The following is an 18,654-nucleotide window of genomic DNA, read 5'->3' on the forward strand; positions in this document are numbered from 1 at the left end:
TTTTTTTTTTTTTTTTTTTTTTTTTTTTTTCTGCGTTCTTTTCTTCAAGCTTCTCGTTTTGATTTAAGGATTTGAATCTATGTGTCCCTATGGAGAGACTCCACTGTGGTATCCTACCCATTCTTTTAAATCATGCCTTGATTTAAGGGCGTGCTCTGGAGAATGTTCTGGTTCCTTGCTCCTTCTTATTGCTCCTTCTTGTTGCTCCTTCTTGTTGCTCCTTCAATAATTCATTATACTACCAAAGTGGAGGTGCCAAACTTACAAACTGCTGGTCAGGTATACCTGTATCTGGAGGGGAAGAGATACAGAAGATTTTTTTAGGATGATGAGTGACTCATTGGTTACCAGTTGGTTTAGGTACAACCAGTTCAAGCAACATGGGGGAATTAAAATCAAATTTCTTTATGTGAGTTAATCTATCTGAATTCCAGAGTATGCCAAATCTAGACTTTGCACTCAGCTTCCCCATGTGTGGCAGCTCAGATGACCTGTAGCCAYTGGATGCTGGAGGAGACTGCAGCTTTTGGGTCCCTTTCCTTTTTTGTTGTGTCCTGCACTGCACACAGGCCAGTGGCAAGATCTACTTCTTCAGGTGGTAATATGGAATATGTGTGGGGGGCCTGCAGAACTAAAGTTATGGGTGGGAATGGTGTTGTGTCTGTGCTTTGGGACATACGAGGTGTGTAGGAGAAAGAGGAAGAGTAAAGAGTATCTTTAGATAYCTATAGAATGAAGCTAAAATAACATACAGCACATATGTCTGAGACTTTCTAGCATTTGTCCACTCCGTGAAGGAGACGATGAGAGCCCAGGCATGGCATGATCTGTCTGTCCTGGCTCTTACTTGCCTTCAAGGTATTCTATCCATCTTCACACAGGTGCCACACTCCTGCTTCCTTTCTACCAGTTGCTTCCTCAGTACACTCCAGATAAGGACATTTATTACCACTGACTTGGCTTTTTAGGACTCCTGGAATGAAGGAACAAACGGGAGGTCAGGAGGTGGGAAGCCATGCCTATGCTTTCCATTTATCACTAGGACACTCTGTTGAACACAATGAGAGAACTGCAAAAGACCATCATGCCTGGGAGCTCTGCCATGTGCCTGCCTGTCTCACCACGTGCCCTGGCAGATCTCAGCTGTGACCAAGGTCACTGCTTTCCATTTGCTTTACTCATAACTTACCTTGCTGTCCTTGCAGGCCATGGTGTTTGCTCTTGTGGCCAGTGCATTTGCAAAGATGGGTGGTTTGGAAAGTTGTGCCAGCATTCAAGAAAGTGCAACATGACAGAGGAGGAGAGCAGAAGTCTTTGTGAATCAGCGGATGGCGTATTATGCTCAGGGAAAGGTAAGAACTGGTAGCTGAGCTACCACATATCAGCAGATGAAAATGATCATGTTCTGGAAGACTAATGTGTGCAGCTGTGGGTTGTTGTTTAGTAGTCCTTCCTTCAAAGCCACCTGTTATTAAAAGGATCTTATATTTGGTTCCTTAATGCATTTACATCCATTTCATCAAACACCCACCCAACCGTGCATGCTTCACAGTGCTACTCTCCTATGCAATTTGTTAATAGTATATAATTTCCTCTGTGTGTTTATCTGTGGGTATGCTTTGAATGTCTGTTTATTATTAGCTAAATGTTACTGCTTTGTCTAGTCTGAGGATCATGGGCACAAATTCCAGTAACACTGCAGTGTGCAAGATGGTAAATCTGAAGACGCAGTGACTCAAGGAGGGTACTTGATAGGCTCACTCTTCCCTCCCCAGCACAGCAGCAAAGGAAARGCAGGACCCGTGGCAGAACCGCACAAACCCTCTCTTTTGCTAACTTTTAATGCTGTATTCAGATGATTGCATCAGCTTGAGACTAGCTGTGAAAAATCATCACAAGGAGAAATAAAATTTGGAAAATGTTCATAATTATCTAAAATTGGCTCCTAATGTTCTTACCTTGCAATCTTTCAAGTTAGGAAATTGTGTTGCTGGAGGGAGGGCCTTTTGGCTCCCACACAGTGAAAGGTGCTATTTTTTATATAGTATGTCTAAATGATATGGTACTGGGTCAAGCTGAGGGATAGAATGCAATGCCTCTTGACCCCATCTACTCCTGGTGTGCGGTTTCCTCTGTTCATGTATCTCTTGAATAGACGGGAAAAAAATAACATACTAGCTAGCTGTAAAAAGCACCTGGCATCCTTCTATATAGGGCAGAATACCAGTTGACCCATTGATAACTGCCATCTTCTTGTAAGGAAGGTTGAAAGTTATTTTTTTTCAGCCTGTGGAACTTGCTCTGAAAAGCATTAGCTTTGACTCCATATAGCAGCATCACAACATGAATTTGAAGCTTTGGAAACAGATCATCTGGCAGGAAATTGCGGAGATATCAAGGATATTTTGCCTCTTTTGACTACTGGAAAACAGCCCCTTTTCCAGTGGGGTGGTTTGGGTACCTGAGCACTGATGTAGCATGGAGTGACCTGAAAGTTGCTCTATGTTATACTCAGATGTGTGCAACCAGTGCTACAAAAACGAAGGCTTGAAAGCCTCAGAGTTTCTACTATGGTAGAATTTTTTTTCAAGACTTGTAGTACTGATCCAGTCTGCCTAAAAATGGCAGACTCCTCCTGGGGAAGCCAGGCGACCTTTTTTTGGGGTAGGATGAAGAACCCTGTTCTTCGGCTTCCTGGGTAAATGCCTGGCTGGAGATGGGCCAGATGGACTGCTCACTATCACAGTCATGCTGATTAAGTAAGTTGTGAAGAGACTGTCAGTCAAATTATTCAAAGCTATTGCCATTTTTTATATAGATGTTCCTTTTTCTCTTTTTCAACAAATCCTTAAGTATATATTTGGAAATTGTGTATTACTGGGTACCCATACTTGACAATGTTTACAGTTTGAGAGGCCTGCAACATCCAGAGGCCAGAAATGATTTTTTTTTCTTTCTCTTTCAGTGAATTAAACAATAAATAACCATTATTGGTCAAATAGCAGGGATTTTAGAACCCATGCACTAATGAGATCGTTCAGGGTTGGTTATTTCCACTTTTGCTGGACTGTGAACCAAATATGCAAACGTTATAATGGATTTAGGAAGCCTCAGTTTTTGTATGCTGGATTTAATAGACTATAAGGAAATCTGTTTTTCATAAGATAACTGCTGAAAACATTTTCATGAAAATTACACTCTCTTAATATAAGCAGCATTTCCACATTTCTCTTGGCTCCCTGGCTATACCACCTGTAGTAAAAACTCTTACCAAGGAAAACAGCAACACCCACCATGCTGCTGCCTCTCTGGCAATAAATGTAGGGCTACAGATGGCTGCTGTAACTGTGCAGGACTTGGGTTAGTTAATGAGCCAAAAACGATTGGAGAGGATCTGGCCGGGATTCCAAGGAAACACCCCTCAACTAATTAGATTTGTTTTAATTAGACTGAGGAGGCTCACCAAGCAGCAAGCCCTGTTCAGGAAAAAGTCTTAATACATTCATTCTCCCTAGCAGATGTTATACTGTGGAGTCTGGTCTCCTTTATTTTACTTAGTGACAAATATGCTCTATTTTCTGCAAAATAACCTTAAAATATCTTGGTCTTCTCTTGGTAGCAGCAACAGTATTTGATTCTGGAGAGTTATCCCAGGTTTCTTTAAACACCATGCAATTATCTTGCTTTCACTAAAATTCTCATGCTGTGGGGCTTTCAACATTATCTGCATCTGTCTTTGCCATGTTGTTCATAGAACAAGAGACTTCAAGTTTAAATTACTTTCAAGTATGTCTTAGTGTATCTCTTTGTAGACTAAGTATGCAGTATGCGTGCTATTCTTCCCTGCCTCTGTGTGGAGGCATTTCTATCCTTGTAGGGAATGTCAGTATTTCCTGATTCTCATAGATCAATAATCTGTATTCACAGAATTCACAGAAAAATAGATACTTTATTAAATGCCTTCATTTACAAACGTCCAAATCATTATCTCTTTTTTTGTAGATATATTTACATTCCATATATTACAATTTAAAATCTCATTCCTGAAAATTAATTTTTAGCAGCTTACAATAAGCAGGCTGAATTAGTTACATTTTTAATTAAAATACTAAATACTCTGCTGGGTACTCAAATTTTAAAGAATTAAATTTCAGTGGTCAGAGATTCTTCAGAATTAGTGGAAAAAGTCTTACAGAAATATATTTGACTTTGACAGATACACATTTAAAAAGAAATTTTATATCTGGATTCTTCCATTCTTCATAGGGATTTCTGCAGAGGTCATTGAAAGAAACATGTAGACAGTCAACTTTGTGTTGCCTACTTTGCCTCAGCCCCATGAATTCTGTTTAAATTACATTCCAACAGAATCAATTTTTTTCCCTTTTTTTTTTTTAATCATTGTGTCAAGTACATTGACTTTCAGCTGCTTACTCTACTTTATTCTTACTCTTCCTCCTATTGTCACTTATTTAATCTTTTTGGGGAGGGAGAGAGAAGGGAGAGAAAGTTGTTTTGTTTTGCTTTAAAAACAGTTCTACAGCAGCCTCCTRTTGGAGCTGGATCCACAACAGGACTTTTGTCTCAGCAGTTGTTAGTGTCTGAATTAAATTCCATTAAGTGCCTGAATTCTGTATGAAGAAGAAGGTCATGCAGCTGTGGATGGATTCTATAAATGCAGTTTACTTTGACCCAAAGGAAATGCCATTTCCTAGTGGCATTTCTGAGTTGCAGAAAGGCAACCGTCACAATCTTCACAGGTTAATGGCTTCCTGACCCGTGATTGTGTGGGATCAAACATTCTTCTTAATGATTCAGGGCCATGAACCTTCTCCCGATGTTAAGAGTATGGGGGAACTTCTCTTAAGAGATTTCTGGTGCCACCCAGGCCTTGGTGGCTTCAGCATTCTCCTGAACATCAAGTCCCTCTCAAGCCTGAGGAGGAGAGATCTGATATCCCTGAGGAGAACAGTGGCTTGACCTGGCAGGTGACCTGGCAAGCGCTCACATCTCTGCAGGAAGGCACGAGGTGCCAAACTTGTGTTAATTGCACAAGTGCTCTTTTTGGCCTCAAGCAAATATTTAATAAGTCTAGTAATTCTACAGGAGGTGGAACAGTATCATCAGTAGTACTGAAACTTCTGAGGGTCTAGATATTGGTCTGAGGCACCTCTGGTCTTTTGTGGTCCTTCTCCCAAAAGCCTTGGATGAGTAGGTCTTTTGGCTTTTTTTTTTCCCCTTAGGTACAATTTTATTGCCTTCAGTAATAGCAGGTCAGGGACAATGTAAGCTTTTATAGCTAGGAAAAAAGGAGAACAGTTACTGTGAAGAGTAGCCCTGATTGTAGGTCTCTGAATCCAAAGGAAAGCCTCAAAATGTAAGTCCTGATTAAATGAAATAGCTGAATCAAAGCATCAAAAAGAGCTCCCCGCCATACTTGTGCTACCCCAGAAAGAATCCTTTTATTCAGAAAGCTTTTAGCTTGATTATTTTCTTTCATACAATAGCTTCTTAGACAGCAATTTCATGTGTGCAATGTGTGCTAGTGTGTGCCTGTCTGGGGATAGTACGGTCTAGACTGAAAATGCTACTGCTCTTTGTGAGTAATAATCTGTGATTTCAGGTTCCTGCCACTGTGGAAGGTGCATCTGTTCACCCCAGGAATGGTACATTTCGGGTGATTTCTGTGAATGTGATGACAGAGACTGTGACAAACACGACGGTCTCATTTGCACAGGTGTGATACAGACTAATATTTAATTGCTCCAAGAAAGAAACTGTGTTGATGGGAATTATGTTGGGTGAAGCACAGCTTCGTCTCTCTCCACTGATGGAGGAAGCGCATTTGCTGGTTATTGAAACCCTCCATAATTGTTTCTTCATGCGGGGTGGTAATCAACTTAAGGTTGCAAAACAACAGGCAAAAGCCTGTGTATGCATTTAAATAAGTAGATCAGTTAGGAAATCCATCAGCAAGTTTCATTGTAGTAGCTTACTTGCTCCTCTTTGGTGAAGAGCGTATTGACAGCCTGGGGATTATGTGATTTCTGAAACTTTCGTTCTCATGGCTGGATTTTCTGTGCGTATAATTCATTCCAGTCACAGGAAGTGTTCACTTCTCTGATTATCTTTGCTAGGTGAGAGGAATAGTTATGCTGGTTAACAAAGCTTCCTGGAATCCAGACAGAACTCACCGGGAGGCCGAAATACCTGACAGCTTTTCATATAACCTCATAAGGTGATGGCTACTGATTAAAGGCACCTTCACCCTAGAGTTGGCTGAGAGATCAGATGGCAGATGCAAAAAGAAATGTGCAGGTTGCCAGCAGGCTTTCATAGCAAGGAACCTGAGTGACAAGCAGCACTATGAGAACTGCTACATTAACTCGATGGCTGGTGCCTACTATACATTTTGATTTTAGAAAATTGTTGCTGAGCAAATAATTTTCAGGTTCAAGTTTTCAGGAAATTGGTAAATTCTGTTCAGGAATATGGTCACTTGGCTAACCTGATTAGCAAGTGCTCTCTCTCTCTCTCTCTTTTTATTTTATTTTTTATTTTTTTTTTTTTATTTTTTATTTTTTTGCAAGTATGCAGTAAAAGGCACCTAGAAACCCGTTCTTCACCTGCAGAGGTCATTTTACAAGTGGCCACAACTGAATGCCCACAGATCTTCAAAAATTTGGTAGGAATAGCAGTCACACAGAATCAGAGAATGGTTAAGGTTGGAAGGGACCTCTAGAAATCATCTAGTAAAACCCTCCTGCTCTAGCAGGGCCACCTGGAGCACGGTGCACAGGGTCAGGGCCAGGCAGATTTTAAAGACCTCCAGACCTTCCTGGAGGATCTCCAGAGAAGAAGACTCCACAAACTCCCTGGGKGGCCTGTTCCAGGGCTCTGTCACCTTCACAGGAAAGACATTCCTCCTCACATGGAGACGGAACTTCCTGTGTTTCAACTTGCAGGCATTGCCTCTTGTGCTGTCACTGGCCACTCCACCCAGTTTGGTATCGTCCACAGACTTGTTCAGGGTGCACTCTGTCYTCTCATCCAAGTCATTGATGAACAACTTGAACAGTACTGGGCACAGTACTGATCCCTAAGGGACACTACTGGCCTCCAAATAGACTTGGTCCCATTTATCACCACCTGACAAAAATAGGCTGTAGTTCTCTCAACCTTAGAATCCAAAATATTTAAGCAAAATGTGAAAGAAAATGGGAGACTCAGTACTTAATGTTTTCCTTGGGCAAAATAGGGGCAATGTATTTTCATGATGCACTCAATGTGAGATAGCATTTATTTAAATAGAATTTTGAGACCTTAAGTATAAAGATTTCCAGGTTCAAAGCAATGCCTATAACTTTTTATTTATTCACAGTAGYTGACAGTAATTCTCATTTTTCCTTGCACCTTAAAGTGCAATGTGAACATGGAGCCATGTGCATGGTATATGAATCCTGGTGGAAATAATAGTGGTATAATTACAATATCTTCAATTCTGCTGATGGCACTATTGAGAGAATGCTATTAATCCTTTAAAAATCCGTACAAAAAAGAAGTGGAGTAGGAGGCATTAGAGGGACAATGTAACTACTTTAGCATGGTTTTACACTTCCCATAAGAAATATTTTAATGTAGTACATTTCAATTATGATAATTGTCCTCTATTCATTCTGTTCTAGGCAATGGTGTTTGTAGCTGYGGAAACTGTGAGTGCTGGGAAGGATGGAATGGAAATGCTTGTGAAATCTGGCTGGGGACAGAATACCCTTAAAAAGACCATTGAAGACCAGGGATTTTGTGTGATATTTCTTTAGGCTGCTAGGACATTTAATTTCAGAAATTCTCTTTGTGTGTGTGTGCGCATGCACATATGTGGATGAAAATACCCTATAACAGTCATTGGAAGGCCAACTCCTTAAGAAGTGCATGATAAAACTAAAAATGATTGCACTTGGGAGGAAAAAAAAAAAAAAAAAGAATAATGCTCCTTGCCCCCCTTTGGAAGTTATCCTTAGTTTTTTACTGACATCAGTGGGACTCAGATTACAACCATAATGCCTATTTCTTAAGCAATCTTGGAAGAATGGGAGAAAAACATGAAACAGCCTTTTGTGAAAGTTATTTACTTGATCGTCAGATTGTCACATCGGTATGTAATAGTAGAAGAGTAGAGATAGTTGAGTATTTGTCAGATAATACATTTGATCAGTCTTATGGTGTTTGGCAAACATGTTGCTTGACCATCTTTCTAATAATTCTGACTCTCCCTTAGCTCCCAAATAAAGAGAAGGTGCTAAAAGCTGATCCAAATGTTAATGATTTTTTCTTTTTTTCGGTCAGAAAACTATATTTGTCTAACTGAGGTTACCTGACAATCACAGATGGAGGACCCAATGTGTTTGAACATGCTCTTGTCCTCAAGGGAACCTTTTATTTTCTGTGGTTTATTTTCTGTATTTAAAGTGTCAATAAATTTGTTGTCTGTTCTACATACTACAATATTTTCAATGCACAATTATAGGAGTATAATGAAAGAAACTAACAAAGATAAAAATGTATGATTTGCTATTCTGAATATATATATATCCTACAACTCATGTACTTTTATCATACTGTTTTGTGTACACTTGCCTAGTCCTCTTAAAGGTAAAGCAAAGGAAAACTTGTTACAGTAATAACTCYGCAAATGACAATTTTGTATGTTATTGGAAATCACTCTTTGGAACAGATTGCACTGTCRCACATGGTATTCATTTAATTTCACTGTTTTCATAGAAGTTGGGAACCTGAAGGTCAACTGGCCTGAAAAATCAGATATAACATGGAGTAGATCTCAGACATAGATCTGCAGATGATGGCAACAAAGTAATTAAAGTTTTAATACAGAAAATACAAACAAAGCAGTGGTATGAACAAAAATTTTATTTTTATTTTCCAATGGTGAAATGCTGCTCAGTGTGAAATTCACATTGAGTTATGAATGATGCACAACTATTGGGACTTCCCTAACTTATTTACATTTTTTTTTAATACATGTAGATTTGGCAGCCCTTTAATTCTTTAGAGCAAAAAAATACATACTTTTATTTTCAAAAGTGATTACATTTTGTGTGATTGATCAAGAAATTGCTTAAATTATTGGAAAATACTTCTTGTTAATATCAAACTTTAATATTGTGGMTTAGGTGCCACGGTCCAGGTTTTTAAAGAGGTACATGGTTCAGAAATAAGTAAACTGTATATCAACTGAAAAAGGTATTTCCATTATTAGTCTACAAATTTATTTTCTATTAGAAACACTTTCTATTAGGACATTTTTGAAATAGGAGAATACAATGGTTCAGRACATATAATAATTAGAATGCAAAAAAAAAAATGAAATCATGAATTTTTGAATAATCACTTTTATTAGCTCCATTCCCATGTCTCTTTACCCCCTGATTTTTTTCATAGCTGAATTATTTCTTTCTAAAAATGAAGTTTATAAAACCAGTGTTCTCAGGGAGACATAATAACCACCAAACATCTATGCATAACTTGTATAGGAGTTATGCACATAAATAATGAGACATATATTCCAAGGCTGCTAGTTGCTCTCTTTTTAAATAACCAAATTATTAGGCAGAGTTCTAAAATGTATTGATACAGTAAAGAATCTTAAAAGAAAGCCATTTTGAAATTATACTTTGTATTTTGTACTTACAACCCTTAACAGGAATACTTTCAAACACTTTAACATATATTCCTGTTGTCAACTCTGGTGTCTGATTGGAGAGCACAGATTAGTGGTATATTTATGAATACTGCTCTGAATCCTCCTATAATAACCAATATTTTGGGCATACAATTTTTCTGCTGAGTTAGAATGTAAACAGGGAAAGACATAGGTTGTACTTCATTCCTTCCATTTACAGTTAGTACTGTAAAACAGGGGATGCAAATCAATGCTCTTATTTAGGTGCAGTGGAAATTCTTGACTTATTTCCTGGTATGACAAACATTTATATCTATTGTAGATCAGCATTTGGGTTTCAGGTACTCACACTGATAGACCAATTAAAAAAAAAAAAAAGAGAGAGAGAAAAGATTCTTTGCAAGTCATTTTAATTTGCAATTTCTTTTCCTTTTAAATTTAGTTACTATAAGAATGTAAAATCATTCTGGTTTCTAAACAAATTTTTCTATTTTTTTTTTATGCTCAACTTCAAAAGTTTAGTTACTGAGTGGATTACATAGAGTAATTCAGAGATATTCAAAAAGTGTTATTTAAATTTTTTGTTGAAGTATGGAAATCACGCTAGGATATTCTAACACAGCTAGTGTCAGGGGCTAATKAAATTGTAAATTATCAAATAAATGGTGCTATCACTATAAATCTTAAAATATTTATTAACACTACTAAAAGTATAGTGAATATCTATTTTCCTTTCCAATTTTTACTCGGTTCTTACAATGTTGCTCAAACCTTTTTCCCTCTTTTCATGCTGAGGTAACTGTTGATGTGACTCCCAGTAGATCTGTTTTGTGGCTCATTTTCTCACTATAAAAATGAGACCAGAAGGAATAAGATTATTATTTCACATACGTGAAAATGCTAATAAATTGTGTTTTTACGCTACATTCCTGGTGATAGGAAATCAAGAAACATAAACCAGGAAGAGGCATAAGGAAGTGAACCACACTGAGTGATTCTTCATAGTTAGTGACTGCTCTCAAGCCAATGACAAAAGGTAGTTTAAGTGGTGAAAGCAAAGTACGTAAATGGGGATTTTGTACTGGCTAGATTGATAAACCTTTAGAAACACTGAYAATATAGCCTTGCTTTCTACTTGGGATAGGAAGAGCACAATCCAGAAGTTGTCTGAATGCTTCTACAAAATATTTTCCAACATTTTGCAGAGTTATGCCAGTTTTATATTTTGTCTTCTGGCATTTCGTCTGTCAAACAGCTGTGGATTTTCTTTTGTAAATTATTAATGTCCTCATGATTTTTTCTTTCCTTGGCATATTGTTTTTAGAGTCACAGAGATGAAGATTTAGATGTACCTGATCTGCCTATTCTCAAGCACTGCCCTTGCTTCTTTGTAGAATAGCATCTCACTTCATAGCTAAATGATATAACACACTTGTTACTGGTATGAAGAAAGCTATGTTGAATATTTCTGTGACTAGATCATAGAGATTTTAAATAAAGATTTTATTACATCTTTAAAAATAAGTCATAGCATTTGCATTAGTCATCACGAAAAAATACTGTTATTAGACTTTTTAAAATGCGTTGCACAGAATATGAGTTTATCCAAAGGGGCATTTAAAGCAAGATAACTTTCTTCCTATGTCTAATTCTACTTGCATACTCATTTGACTGGAGCTGAACAATTTCTGCTTTATGCCAACAAACAGATCAGCAAGACATACTTTTAATGCATGGACCAAGCTGCCTGTTTTCATGCCTCATTTCTTAGAAGGCTTTTAAACCCAGAGAAAAAGTTTTCCTTAATAGGTATAAAAAGTTATATTTTTAAAACTTGTTTTTTCACGAAAATTCTGCAGTCAAAGTGAACTGTTTTACTTTATATCTAGGGTGTGTGGGGGGGTGTTCATTGAGCAACTTGACTCTACACAAATTACATTTTATGAAAAGGACAATATATTAAAATAATTGACTTGAGAGTGGCAAAAAAAGCAAAAGAAGCAAAAGCAGAGAGAACAACTATGTGTGGTGTTACCACATCTGTGCATTATGAGATGGGAAGATTGGTTGATTGCTGTGTAAACAATTTCTCTGAGATTAGATAAAACCCAGGAGAAAAACAAAATTCATAGCAAGCATGCAAAAGATTTCGGCTGCTGTGGATTCACAGACAGCTAGACATGTAAGTACAAAATGCTCAATCTGTAAATACAAACTGATTCCATCAGGTTTGCTATACAGTACTTTAGTAGTAACAGACAGTCGAAAAAAAGTTTCAGTTAGCAGCGAAATTAATTTTAKAGGGAACAAAATAGTGAAGTCCTATCCTGGAAAAGAACAATAGAGGTATTAAGGAGCTAAAATTTTCTTTGGCATAATAAAAGGGGAAAAATGAGTTTGCCAACCTATTTACATGAAGTTTCACCATACTGTGGCCAGTGCAATGATGTTTTTGCACAGTCTACTTCTTACATAATTTTTGTTGTTGTTGTATTTCAGTATGCCTTCATATAAATGTTTTATTCAACAGGTTACATCTGTGTATACAACAAATAATAATAAACAAAAGCAATGCAGACAAACTATTTGCATATATGTACGTAAATTCAGTAATACAGACCAACAGCTCTTTCATATACAAAACCTACTACATGCAGTTCATCCTTGTCATCCTCTTCCCCATGCAATAGGTGAGAAAAAAGACAAAATTAATAGAAGCAACCAAAGCAGAAAGACCCCTTTGCTATGTTTAAAAAGATTGTACAATAAATTATTTTGTGGATATCTAATCATTAAACACACATACGTATTTAGTCCACATAAACAATTACAGGACAAAAAAATTGAATTTCCTCTATGAAATAATGGCTTACAAAAATTAAATCTGACCTTAATTATAGCTCCAAAACTGGTTGACAAATTTTAATTAGCTGGGATTGGAAGATTAATGTTGAATAAAAAACTTATAGAATATCATGCCATGAGCCATATCCTCACTGCATGTCTCAGTTCTCCCGCTCTGTCTTTCCTCAGGCTCTTAAACTAGGGAAAGTATAAAGAAGGCTCTGTGGGACACATGTATTGTATTACCTCTTCATGAACTCTGTGAAATTTAGATGAGACAATGTAGCCTTCAGCTTTATTCTCCTGTTCAAAATATTCTAATTGCTCCTTCTATAATTCTATGAAGACTGGGGATAGATACCTTAGGGACAGAGTAGATGATATAACATCGAGCCTGTGTGTCCCCTGCACTGCCCCAGATTCATCGTAAGCTCACTTTACCACATGACTAGCTTTGCTCTTGCTTGGTTTTCTCGGGGATGGTACAAAAAAAAAAGAAACCTGGACCAGACAGGTTGCGAATGGTGCACTGAGACTGACTCTAAAGGCTTTCCCCTCTCTCCCAAGTTAGAGCTAGCAGGCAAGGGGATGGTCAAAACTTCTTGTGTTTCTATCACAGTATTAACACAGCTTGGCGATTTTTCTTTATAGATAGATTTGGACTTCACACTTGCCTCATCCTGCCAAGAAAGATCAAACTTCAAGTGCTAGCTTGCTGTGTTTATATTACAAATATAAACAAGGAAGTCTAACATACCAAAAAAAAAAGGAAAAAAAAAAAAGTTTGATTACTTAGAATTTAGCAGCTTTATAGTAGCCTCTTTCAACAGTGTACCAAATGTTGCTTATAAAAATAGAACACATGAAAACAAGAATAAAGACATTGCTTAGATTGAATCAGTCAGTTATTCAGTTGAGCAGGTTAGGTGCTTGAAATGACCAGCAGCTCTGTTAGAGATTTCAGCATAAAGACATGATAAAACAAACTCCCAGAAATACAATGCTTAAAAAAAAAAAAAAAATGGAGGATTTCTTTTTTTTTTTTCTTTTCCTTTTTCTTTTTAATCTTTAAATACCAAGGTAACAGCAGGATACYAAGACAGTGTTCTTGCACAGAGTTTTGCAGACTGAGATACAATTTGGTCCTTGTTGCCATTTCCAAATGGCAAGTACCTTTTTAAGCATACCAAAAGTAACCAGRTCTTAGTCGTCTGAAAGCATATGATTAAACTAATTAACTTCAATGGCATCTCTGTGGTATTGTCTAAAACTTATTTTCCCACTAACATTGGTTTCACTGTTCATAAATGAYACACTCAAAATGTTGATGGTGTTTCTCATAAAATGATCCAAGGATTCAAATTTATAATGTTTTTGATTTCTTCTAGGTTCATGTAAGAGAAGGTACAGTATACAGAGATCAAGGCAAGGCACCTTTAATCTAGCAATTTGGTGGGCATAGTATCAGAGGAAGCTGGGTAGAGATACATACTGGGATATTGGTGAGATACATAGGACTGGACTTTGCATGCTGAGCTAAAATTAAAAATAAAGTTTTATAATATGTCCAGTTTTAAAAGTTGTTTTAAAACACTAGAAATATTAAACTATAATTTGTAACTACCCTTTGCACTGGTGCTGCAAAAAGGAACACAACAACATCCTTGCCCATGCTTTGCTAAGTGTGTGTGGAATTCAGCCAAAAATAACAATGGCATTAAGTTCAGTTCCTTAAAAACAGGAAAGGATTATTTTTGAAATGGACTTAGGTAGCGCAATTCTGGTAAGTCTTATCTCGTTTTTTTTTTTTTTTTTTTTTTTTTTGGTGGTGGTTGTTTTTTAAATAATGAAGATTTAGTAGATGAAAAATGAGCCTTAATTCAGGCCTACAAGGCCTACAGAGTTCTTTTGACCCACTTTCCCAAAAATGAGTGGGTCTTGCTCGCTGGGCAAGGCAAATGTTACCATTACCAGTAAGCCTGTGATATGTATAAAACACACACACAAAAAGAAACTATAGGGGCATGTCAAACACTCTTTTCAGAAAACTTTCTGTCATTGGTTGTGTTTGACAGTCTTCCCTCCACTTTAATGCCAACCTCAGGAGCACAGTATCTGTTACTAAGACTACTCACATTTAATCAATATTGTAAGCCAGAGACAACATCCTACTCTTTATAGATATAATTTGCAATAATAGATTTTTGAAGGCTTCCTGATTCCCTGATTGCTTTCAAAAACTAAGTCACTGGCAACACTTAAGTTATAGAGAAACACAATCCCTGCAAAAGATCACAGACAGTGGAGCGAGCAGCCTTATAAAAAAGGGAAGAAGAGAAATCCATAATAGCACAGGTTTACAGCATCTAACTAGAAATTACTTGATTATTTGTGTGCTACAAAATAGAACTTAAACACATGGATTTTGCTGAAACTGGACTCAAAAAGGGATTATGGGTAGTTGTCAGCAGGCAAGGTATCAAGTGTACTTGTGAAGTATGTCATTCACATGAAGTGTCACAGTCACAGAAAAGATATTAAAAAGGCATTCCAATATCTGGTAGGGCATTCCACGGTCTGAGTTTAGCTGGTTTATCCAGGTGTCTTCTTGTTGTGGGAGGAGCTACATGTTGAGATTTATCCGCTTGCAACAACTCAGTTCAAAGACAGCAGCAGGCAAGCGTTTCCCCTTGCCTCGAGCTGATCCGCAGACACTGCAGAGGGAAAGTCTGGCAAGGATAAATGGCTCAACTGTACTCAGGACTCGGTAAGTCACAACACCTGTGAGGATCTGGCTATGTGGTCTTACTCTTGTTAACTGGTTTGCCGCCATTCATTATTGCAGATGCACTTGTGCTTTTACTTGGAGTTACCCCAGCCTTTGGCACTGTTTCTCCAATATCATGCAAGGATGGTTCTCGGTACATGGCAACTAAGAGGAAAAAAGGAAAAGAAGAGACATTTTTAAGAAAAGGGATCAGAAATAGGATTGTTTTTCTACATTAATTTTCTAATTTCTTTTCTAAAGATTCTGAAAGTCAAATACACTGAGGCAACATAGATTGACTTTTATAAATGGCATTATAAAATTGCCTAGACTTAAGCATTCTCTCATAGCCAGACACTGCATGGCCAGGCTTGGGCCCAAATCTGATCTGTCATTTGTACCTCTGATTCACAAGTCTCAGGAACTTGGCCATCACCTCTTCCAGTCTATGTTGACTAAGTGTGTGGGACAGTCCTGCAAAGAATACACAACATTGCTGGAGATTTTTCTTCTTTCTATCCAAAATCTTTCTCAGCAGCCACTAATCTCCACTGAATTCAGAAGTGTATAAAACTCCAATTTAACCTACTAACTGAATTATTGGAGGAATTAAAAGTTTGCCCCCCGGGGCTTCAGGCCCTATCTAACCACTTTAAATCCTTTGAGGAAAATACATGTGTTCAATTACACAGTTCCAGCATTAGGCTGCCTTAATGATTAATGCTCTTGGATAATTCAATTTCATTTTCCATGTCACTGAATCAGGTAATATTTCCACTTATACCTAGCTTCAGTAGCATTTATTTATATCAGAGCAATGTTGAAAGAGATGTCAAAGCCATCAGAAGAATTAATCACACTATGATCTTGGGGCTGGCTGYGTGCTTCCGCAGAGAGCACAATCCCTTCATCCCTTGGCTAATTAGAGGAGGAGGCAGAAGCATCAAAGTACTGACCTTGATCGTCAGTGGTGTGAAGTTTAATAATAAATATGAAGCACCCCAAAGTATCATTAACTAATCAAATACTTAACTTGTTCTTACATTTCCAGTGACATATTCTAAATCTTTTTATGGCTTCTTAAGATCTGAAATTAAATGTTTTCTTTAAAGTACATAAAGCTGGTTATGATCTATATCTTCAGAGTGAACTCCCCATAACGGGGCTTAGGACACTTCTCTTTGCTGATTAATTAAAGAGCATGATGAAACGCTGCTTGATTAAAGAGCGTGATAAAATAATACCATGACTCACAAAAATATTGCTTGAGACAGATCTATAAAGAATTACATAGCAGAGCTATAATATTTGATGACTTTTGTGGATGATACAAAGCAACTTATGTCTAAGCCTGAGTCTGACCATCAARGTCTAAGAGTCTGACCATCAAAAATTTTAATAGGCGCTTTTTCTTAATCCATTAGATTTGATGTCGCTTTTARAAATATACTGCCTTTCATACAAATTGCTAAAATTTAATATAAAGCAATTGACATATAAACTGCAGATATTGTCAAGAGCTCTTGAAAATTTTAAGACTTTTGCAAAGCAAAGGAAGCAAAACAGCTTCAACCTGAGTTCAAATTATGAAGATAAACAAAAGGACTCTTCAAATGCTTTCCTCATGGTGAATGTCTAAAGCATTTAACAAACTGATCCTTTAGATCAAAAATCTTCAAAGTTAAAAGGCGAGGAAAACAGGGTATTGCTAATTAAAGCATTACTCAGGTGTATGTTTTAAGATGTTAATTAATGAGATAATCTTCAGAATGACTGAGGCTATGTGTAGCAATAAACTGAATGAAATGCCACTAAGACAAGAAACAAAAAGCAGCAGAAAAAAAAAAAAGAAAAAGAAAAAAAGTGGCTTGTAGAATATATAGGATAAATTAAAAGTTACATTGCTAAGACTGCGAGTGGGTGACATCATTGCAATATGTAAGGTTAGCATGACTTTTATTTGCTTCTGTCTTGGCTTAAAGGCCAATTTACAGAAGATATGTGCATTACACCAACTGACTAATACAGTRTGATTTATTTTATAAACACACCTTTGTGTTTTGTGCTAGAAAGCTCTTATTTTTGAATGTTGGCATTTTGTCCATTCCATTTATAACTTCAATTATCTTGCAATATCCATTATTTCACTCCACTTAATGAAAGGACTGTTTCTTACTGCAAGACTCCCAACATGTTTGCCTCTACCAGAAGATTATTTTAAAAACAGCACAATGCACTTCAACAAAAGATTTCTTTTCTTGTAAAAAAAACGACCTATTAGTCCTTTGAAAGAATGTTTTTACATATGCCCTTTCTAGCATTGCGATGCCGAAGCACAAAGCCACACCATGAATCCTGGGAACTGTCACTTGGAATGGCTCCTGTGTGTGGCACGCACATTCAGAAATGGTATTTGAGAAATCATTCCCTCTTCTTTTTGTGATATTTATAACAGGACCTTAACATTTATAGCGTATCTGGCAGTGACAGGCTGAACCTCACCTTCCAATGGCTTGGGTAGAAAATGAGCTGCTGGTTTTGTTTTCTTCACTCTGTTTCCTTTCATGACCTGCCCTTCCTTGTTCAGGCCCAAGAACCAGGCCCTACCAGATTCCTGTTGTCTGTAGAGCATGGATGAGTAGATTACATAATAATTTTCAAAAACAGACTCCTTAAATTTGCACTCCGGTGTAAAAAGTTCCTGTGGAGAAAGAGAACTTTTGAGATATTATTTAATGTTTAATTTCTTTTTTGTTTTGTTAACTCACAAATATATTTTTTACAGTTTGATATATGACCTGTAATAAGGTACTGCTTTGAGAGATGATCAGTCTTCCTCTAGATGACCTCCAAGTGAGGTTATTTTACCTACCGTGGAGAGCTCCATTTCCTGTCTGTGAAACAGGGCTAGTATATTTTCAAGTTACAGAAATAATCCAGGAAAAAAATATATAGATATAATTATTATTGTGCTTATTATTCTGCAAGGAGATCCTCTTAAAGATTATGAAAGTCTATGTTCAAATGACACTGAAGACAAAGCAATTCTACATTTTTAACATACTTGGCAGGTTCAAAAAATGTAACAAAATCCTCCTATTCCTAATAGCAATTCTATTTGACACTGAAAAAATGCAGTTACTGACATATTAAAAAAAAAAATCATAGAGTTGACAAGACCTGAGACACCCCAGGAAAACACCATTCTGACTCACAAATTTCCATACAGTCAGTTGTCCTGAACTCTTTACTCTGATTAACTTAAACACAAACTTCTAGAACACAGTAACCCATAGCAGAGCAACAAAAATAGTGTCAATAGAATTTAACAAAATCTTTTTGA

At 37.0% G+C, this 18,654-nt stretch overlaps 2 protein-coding genes across 2 annotated transcripts in view; one reads left to right on the top strand and one right to left on the bottom strand.

Moving 5' to 3' along the window:
• ITGBL1 (integrin subunit beta like 1) overlaps positions 1-7,777 on the top strand; it is a 135,837-nt gene extending 128,060 nt beyond the window's left edge. The window contains exons 9-11 of the mRNA XM_026038334.1: positions 1,206-1,352; positions 5,624-5,737; positions 7,686-7,777. Of these exons, the coding sequence (XP_025894119.1) occupies positions 1,206-1,352; positions 5,624-5,737; positions 7,686-7,777 (353 nt within the window). The remainder of the gene's footprint in view (positions 1-1,205; positions 1,353-5,623; positions 5,738-7,685) is intronic.
• A 6,641-nt stretch (positions 7,778-14,418) lies between these two features.
• On the bottom strand, positions 14,419-18,198 carry FGF14 (fibroblast growth factor 14). The gene is made up of 3 exons (XM_026038335.1): positions 18,184-18,198; positions 17,814-18,012; positions 14,419-15,476 (listed from the first exon to the last, which is right to left on the bottom strand). The coding sequence occupies exons 1-3, from the start codon at positions 18,196-18,198 to the stop codon at positions 15,340-15,342; spliced, it is 351 nt and encodes a 116-aa protein (XP_025894120.1). The 3' UTR covers positions 14,419-15,339.
• Positions 18,199-18,654: the final 456 nt, after the last annotated feature.

This window comes from Nothoprocta perdicaria, unplaced genomic scaffold (assembly GCF_003342845.1).
Source record: "Nothoprocta perdicaria isolate Ctin4 unplaced genomic scaffold, notPer1 scaffold_208, whole genome shotgun sequence".
NCBI classification, from domain to species: Eukaryota; Metazoa; Chordata; class Aves; order Tinamiformes; family Tinamidae; genus Nothoprocta; species Nothoprocta perdicaria.